The sequence below is a fragment of the Babylonia areolata genome, chromosome 16, assembly GCF_041734735.1.
Source record: "Babylonia areolata isolate BAREFJ2019XMU chromosome 16, ASM4173473v1, whole genome shotgun sequence".
NCBI classification, from domain to species: domain Eukaryota; kingdom Metazoa; phylum Mollusca; class Gastropoda; order Neogastropoda; family Buccinidae; genus Babylonia; species Babylonia areolata.
This window is the reverse complement of record NC_134891.1, coordinates 8,130,875-8,138,820: the sequence shown is the minus strand read 5'-3', so window position 1 is coordinate 8,138,820 and position 7,946 is coordinate 8,130,875. Positions and strand designations below refer to the sequence as shown.

At 40.3% G+C, this 7,946-nt stretch overlaps 1 protein-coding gene across 1 annotated transcript; it reads right to left on the bottom strand.

The window, feature by feature from the left end:
• Positions 1-4,385: 4,385 nt before the first annotated feature.
• On the bottom strand, positions 4,386-5,791 carry LOC143290745 (mitochondrial nicotinamide adenine dinucleotide transporter SLC25A51-like). The gene has a single exon (XM_076600260.1). The coding sequence runs from the start codon at positions 5,789-5,791 to the stop codon at positions 4,940-4,942; it is 852 nt and encodes a 283-aa protein (XP_076456375.1). The 3' UTR covers positions 4,386-4,939.
• Positions 5,792-7,946: the final 2,155 nt, after the last annotated feature.

Genomic DNA, 7,946 nt, shown 5'->3' with positions numbered 1-7,946 from the left:
TGGGGGTGTCTAGGTAAATAGTGGTGACCAACATCCTGACTTTTAACCTCAGGCTGTGATGGGTGTGGTGGTCAAATGGTCAGAGTGCTGGACTCTTGCCCAAGTTCAATCCCCAGTTTCGGTGCACCTAGTGGGTTGAAGGTGGAGATTTTTTCCTATCTCGCAGGTCAACATGCGTGCAGACCTGCTAGTGCCTGAACCCCCCTTTGTGCGTGCGTATACGCATGCAAAGGATCAAATATGCAACTTAACGATCCTGTAATCCATGTCAGTGTGTGTTTGGTGGGTTATGGAAACAAGAACATACCCAGCATGCACACCCCGAAAACGAAGTGTGGCTGCCTAAATGACGACGTAAAAACGATTGTATACATAAAAGCTCACTTATACATATGAGTGAATGTAGAAGTTGCAGCCCTGCGAATGCAGAAGAAAATCCCCAGCCTTACCTCAGTCAGGTAACACTAACAGCCCTTCATTGATGAGTGTACTGGTCAACAGCAGTTAAGGGATTAAAGCATGTGATGCCTGCTATGCCCAGTTCGTGCCCTGTGTAAGACAAAGCCTCAATCAACGGTAGCTCTCAATTCCAACCTCACACACACACACACACAGAGAAATAATTTAAGGGCCACAGGGGCTGCACTGTGCACTATAAAATGGAAACGGCCAACAATACAACTCCCAAAACACTGTATTGTATTACTTTTTGTTAAAATAGTTTTCTCTGTGTGAAATCTGGACTGCTCTACCCTGGGAGAGCATGTTGCCACAGTGCAGTAAAAACCATATTTTTTTCTTCTTTTTTTTTTTTGACTGTTAAAATTGTATTTGATTTAATAATTATCAAAGCCACCAACACTCTTATAGCTATCTATCTATATATATATATGATGTATTTCTTTGAAATTTCTCTGCACAAGCATTGGTTAACATCAGCAGATTTCTCTGGTCCTCTGGAACTGCTCCCACTCTGTTGTATTCAGTTTACTTCAACATGTAACAAACATTAAACCACAAAAAAAAAAAAAAAAAAAAAAAAAAAAAAAAAGTCTGTCATAATAATGGTTTTAAGCAAAGCGGTGAAGACCCGGCATTCCCACAAGCAAGCTGAATATGGTGTGAGACTACTTCTTCTTCTTCTGCGTTCGTGGGCTGCAACTCCCACGTTCACTCGTATGCACACGAGTGGGCTTTTACGTGTATGACCGTTTTTACCCCGCCATGTAGGCAGCCATACTCCGTTTTTGGGGGTGTGCATGCTGGGTATGTTCTTGTTTCCATAACCCACCGAACGCTGACATGGATTACAGGATCTTTAACGTGCGTATTTGATCTTCTGCTTGCGTATACGCACGAAGGGGGTTCAGGCACTAGCAGGTCTGCACATATGTTGACCTGGGAGATCGTAAAAATCTTCACCCTTCACCCACCAGGCGCCGTCACCGTGATTCGAACCCGGGACCCTCAGATTGACAGTCCAACGCTTTAACCACTCGGCTATTGCGCCCGTCTGGTGTGAGACAAGAAAATGTAATTCAAAAAGTTTTTTTTTTCTTTTTTTTTTCAATTTGTCATTCTCGAGGGAGATTTGTAACACAGTACTTGATCACCCCTTGATACATGGTTGTTACCTCCCTGAGAAGAATAATTATCAAGGGCATCTTCATTTTTTGCTTTCAGTTTGGACACTTAGGGGACTGATTAAAACACAGTGATTCTATTACTATTTAATAACAATGGCTAAAATGACATTTAAAAAACAATATATGGAACTCTGACCCGTTGAAGATAAAATGAGGCGCAATCACATGCCATTGAACAAAGTGTGTTCGCTCCCGATGTTGTTGAAACTGCATGTTTTTTTTTAATTCTTTTTTTTAATTTTGTATCTGGTCGGTTTAGAACTGGTCAGTTTAGAGCTGAAATACAATATATATTATTTTTTTTACTTTGGCAGACCAGCTGACATAGGACAAGCCATGTGCGTAATTCTTTTTTCAACATGTCAGACCTGGAACACATGCACACACATAACATGCACTTGCACTCATACACACTAGAAAATGGGGATGACTTAAAAGGCTTGTTCTCTTCAAGTCCCAAGCCCTGGACGAGTTAAATTTTAAAAGCAAGGGCTTTTGTTTATAGGTCAATAAACTGAACTCCATGCTTGGACTCTGTCCCAGCGGGGGCACCTTCGACTGTTTCTGCAAAAACCTGTCGAGTCCTCCAGAGGAATCCCCCAAGAACTCTTTAACATGTCGCAATAAGGCTGACACATTGTCTCCGCAGTGCAGAATCATCAGGACATTATGTGCTACAACAGTACATGTATGCGCACTGTATTCACTGCGGTAAAAGATTCCATTGCAGGTATCACCCCCCCCCCCGAGTCTCAGAAGTTTCACCTCACTACACTTTTCATGTTTACACATACGATATAATATTCATATAACCCTTGATAACCATCAACCATTTCAGCAAGATTTAACTGATGCTCATCCGACCATGGATTTCAATGGAATTAAATCAGTACTGCAGGACTAATACATTATTTCTGCAAACACACACCCAAACCCATGCACACACAGTTTAGTTAATGCATGCCAAATCCATACAGCTAGTGGTAAGTCTGCTAAGTGTGAAAGTCGTCCCAAACTGTCACTGTCACCACACCATGGAGTTAGAAGAAAATAAGATGCCCAATAGTTTTTAAACAAACTTGGATTAGGATTCAACACGCGCTGTTAAAAAAAAAAAAAAAAAAAAAAGGCTCACGTCATGCATCCTGTGGAAATATCCTTCCCTGCGAATCAAACAAACCAGTACACACAACAGTCCCTTACTGATGCTGATTGTTCCTCTGAGGTTTGGGTCCCTGCTCTTTTGGCGTTTCTGGTTGACTGACCATATACATGTGCCTTAAATCATCGTACTATGAAGTAAGACACACGGTTGACCTGAATCGGCAAGCTGATCTACACAGCTGCAAAAAAACAACGATAATCAAGGAAAAACAAAACAAAACAAGGAAAGAAACAAATACTCAAACTGTATGTAAATCATGTTTTTTTTTTTTTCTTTTTTTTTATCAGTCAAATTAATCACAGGCACTTTTGTTGACATGAGTCTGTTCAATGTTATGACAGCTTAATTAAATACATATCATTATCAATTAAATCTAAACACAGGTATTTATTTGTTCCACACACGAAAAAACAACAACCATATAGTATAAGTGTACAACAATTCTAAATACACATTCTTGGACAGCAAAGACTGGCTGCTGAAATTGGCTGTTCCAAGGCAAAAAAAAAAAAAAAAAAAAAAAAAAGAAAAAAGTTGTACCCACTGACTAAGGACAAAGAAATTTTTGTATGCCCTTTTTCTCAGCCTAAATTCTAATCATGCGCTTACACACACATAAACACACACTGATGCAGAAACACAGTGACATGCTCTGCAAGAGGAAGCAGTTTCATCACATTCTTTCCAGGACTTTCGCACACACACACACACACGCATACACCTGGCTTACAACAGTATTCACACATCCATCTCTTTTCATCATGAACAATTATTTCCAACAGCAGCAGTAGCGTACCTTCCTAAAAAAAAATATCTGCACCATAACAAATAAATCTGGCATGCTCCTGTACTTCAAAAAAAAAAAAAAAAAAAAAAAACCCCTCACATCTTTCGGCCTTAAAGCAATGCACAAAATGTGTGTGTGGACTAAGGCACTGATGTTACATCTGTAATCGGGAACGTTGCAGGAACCTTTGTAGATTATCGTCGCAACGGGTGATGGGAGCGCATGGCTTGATTAGCCTATGAATCTATCTATTTTTGTTTTAAGCTCAAATCAATAAAAATTACTTGCCTTACAATTACGCATAAAAATGTTTCCAGTTATGAAGGGGTGTCAAAGCATGAGGACTGATCCATATGGGCTACACCACATCTGCTTAAAAAGAAGAAGAAGAAGAAAACAAAAAAGAGCAGACGCATGACCTATCCTAAAACCCAATGGCCAAGTCAGGCCTTGGGAGCCTATCCACTATCCCCAGGTCTGTATAAAACATTAATGTAAAATAAATATTAAAATATATATATACCGATTTTAAACAAGACCAAATGAATGCATCAGCTGTTTCCAATATTCCACCATCAATAAAATCATTAATTCACGTCACATTTTTCAGATTGATCCACTGTCCGTCTTATAATTTTTCCATCAATTATTCTCATGCTTTATCCCCCATCTTTTGGTCCCAAATAATTTTCTGTAATTTATTTATCAAGTGTTTTCACTTTATGGTAGAATCTAGATAATACCCCCCCCCAAAAAAAAAAACACAAAAAACAAAACAAAAAACCCCAAAACAACAAGAAAACCGCAAATATAATTAAAGCAAAACTGTGTAAAATGTACGCCTTCAACCCCCACTACATTCATACCTTAAACTCAAAGCCAAACTTGAAGCCAAACAACAACAAAGCATCAGCCAAGCCGATAAGAATAACCAGAACTTCTCTAAACAGGCAAAGGCCACAGAGAATGACCAAACAGCATTAATTGATAAAGTGAACGTTTAAAATTAAAGTCACCCATGGCCATGCTTCCTAGTAACTTACTTTCAGTCATCACCGTTCAAAATTTCTACTTCCAGTCACCACCTTCAAAAAATTCCCCACCAGCCAGTTACAGTGAAAATACCAGAAACACCAAAAGACAAGAACACATTCAATCATGAATTTAATGAATGCCTCTGGAAGAAACTATGAACATAACTTACACAGGTCTGTAATCAAATCATCACTTGTATCACGCAGTACTCTTACAGACTGAAGTCAAGATGCTTGCCTCGTTTCCATCAAATATGACAGGTTTAGGCAAAGTCAAGTTAAACCCACCCCTGGCACAGTGGTGGTGTTATGAACGCCTGTCCTTGTGGTGGCGGAACAAATGCAAAAGGTACTCATACGAAGCGTTGATAATGCCCCAGGAAATGAAAGAGCGCATGTAGTTGATGTGGAATCCCCGGAACAGGTTGGACACGCTACGGTTTCGTTCTGTCCACACCTCTTGAAAGGCCTGGCCAATGCTCATGAAAGGTCCGTCCAGCTGGGACTGCATGCGTGTCTTCACCACGTTGATGGGGTAGAACCCCGTGCTGATCATCGCCCCCAGCAGGGCCCCACACACAAAGTCTTTGGCGATGTGACTTGACTCCTTGTCTAGGGTGGGGAACTTATCGTTCACAAACTCCCTCCCCAGGAAGAAGAACACGTTGCTGGGTCCGTTCCGGAGCAGGATCGCCGTCCACCCACGGTAATACTCCTGGAAGCCGTACGCCCGCAGTTCAAGGATGGCGTGACCAGTATTCTGGAAACGCTGATGGTAGGTCCGGTCTTGGAGAAGCATTTGGATCCGCTCAAAAGGCGTCAGTGTTGTCTCCAAGGTTCCGGCCAGCAGAGCGGCCAGAGCATGGTTGAGCGGCTGTGGATGAATGGGGTAGGAAGAGTCCAGGGCCATCTGGAACTTGTTGTAGGAGCCAAACATGATGGACATGGTAGTGGTTTTCAGCAACAAAGGAGGGAGGAAACCTCGGTATAGGTTTCTCATCCCCTCCTTCCTCAACTGAGCCAAGGCTTTGTGGCCTCGGATACCTTGAAGCTGCTGGCGAAACATCAGTTTGTTGAGGGGGAAGGTGGCAGTGATGTTGATGAAGGCAGCCCCCCACCCACACACAAACTCCTCCCCCTTCTCCAGCTTCAACCCCATGGTAGGGAGTGTTTCCATCATTGAAACACTACGCCAAAGTGCTTTTGAGTCGGAATCTCCTTGCATTCTTGTCTTGCTCTCAAGGACGTGAGTGTTCAGGAGCTGAATCTCCCTTTCAGGTAGAATGCTGTCACTGCTGTCTTTCAGCACACTTTCATAAGCATCCACACCAGGTTTGTCGAGGATGGCAGTACTGTCCTTTTCTGGTTTCAGCAGTGACGATGGATGTGACATCATGCTGGTCATCAGAGGACTTTGGCAGCACCTAGTTCAGAGACATAAAAAAGAAAGTATCATATATTACTGACAAAAAGAAAAAGAAAATCCACAAGCTGGCTATTGTTTTGGTTGTAACTGATGCAAATGAACTACCAACTGAAAATAAAACTTTGCTCTGGTTGCATACCAATAAATGAATTCTGGCACTGTACCTCTTGTTTTCTCGACCCGAGGAGAAACACAGCACCATTTGGATTTATTTGAATGTCTTGTCCCGCTTTTAGTTAGGCTGCAATTAAATTTCAACTGAGTCTCTTTCAAAATTCCTTTCCCTCTGTGTGGTTACAGATGGTTGAAATGACAGAGATGGAACTGTTTGCTGAAAAGTGAAATCAATCAAAATTGAAAAGAAATAACGCTCTCTGTGACAGACTATTTCTTATCTCATGTTTGGCAGTCAAGAAATTGTTTTCTTCTTTTGTAAATAACTTGTTTTCTCTTATTATAGTTATTAACACTGGAAAAGGCCAGTTCTGCGATCCAACCAAGTTAATTTGCAAGTGCACTTTTGGTTCAAGTTATTCTATGACACTGCTGAATGCACTCAGCAGTGCAACATCCCCACAACCAAACCAGGTATGGTACCAATGACAGTGACAGTAAGTTGCGTAACAGTCTATTATAATTACTTTCAATTAAAATCAGTTGGACTTTCTCTTCTTTTTAAATTTTTTTTATTGGAATAAATGTTACCAATTATGTGCAAACATAAGAGAACGCAAGTAATTCCAGTTTTGCATTTTTTTCTTAAACCTCTGTAAGTGTAAGTCTGTATAAAAAAGAAGAAGAAAAGTATACAAATTACAACTAAACTAAGCACTACACAGATATTTCATAACTCATTAGATTGACACTGCGGTGGCAAAAGCCTAACTTCCAGATAAATTTCTTAAATTTGAAGCTAGCCATATCATTAGCAAATGCACACATTGAATAACAAATAAATTTAAAAAAAAAAGGGGGGGGGGGGGCAAACAATGAAACACGCATTATGGTATGAGGCTGAAGAAGCTTTTCAAGTTGAACTTTAACTGTTGTATGCCAATATATATGATATAAGATATGGTACATATGATAGGATACAATACATTGTACTGCACTGATTAAGCACTGATATCACCTGATGCGGTGGGCTGGGCTATAAGCCACAAGATATGATTTGATTTATTACATTGCTTTTTGTCACAACAGACTTTTCTGTGTAAAAAAAAAAAAAAAAAAAATCCAAACTTGCATAGTTGCATGGGTATACATTACCATAATATAATATGGTAATTGGTATTGACATGGCCAAACAGCTTCATCGGGCGCAAACTGCAACAGAAGAGACACAATCATCCATATTATCCTAAAAGCAGCAAACTGCACCATCTGACACAGCCTGTGTTACTGCTGACGGTTTGCTGTGCACAACTTGCGCACGCTTGTCCTCTGCAGGTCAAACATGCCAGGTTTGTTCTCAATATTTTGTCAGAGTCCACAAATAACCTAAAATATCAAAAGAAACTTAGACTTACACTAAAAATTGTTAAATTTGATGAAAGTGTCGTGATCCTTGGCTGCAAACTGGAGCAAGAGAAAGTCATTTTCAATGAAGTGATTTCGTGTTCAGACTTTTCATCACACACGGTTAAATTTGTAAGTTGTGTCCCTTGCCTCAGTGGTCTGTGACCTTTGACATTAGGAGTATTTATTAAAATGAGTGCGTGATTAATGCTATTCAAAAATAACACGAGTAAATTTTTTCATGATTGAAATCAGATCGGCAAAAATGTATCAGTATCCTATTCATCGCAAAAGCTCACTCACGGAACCTTTTGATACGCGTAACGGCAAAATACAAACATACCTACAAAGAACACTCCCATGCGGAAAT

Excerpts from the sequence above, each read along its gene's own strand:
- LOC143290745 (XM_076600260.1), bottom strand. The coding sequence starts at position 5,791 with ATGGGGTTGAAGCTGGAGAAGGGGGAGGAGTTTGTGTGTGGGTGGGGG.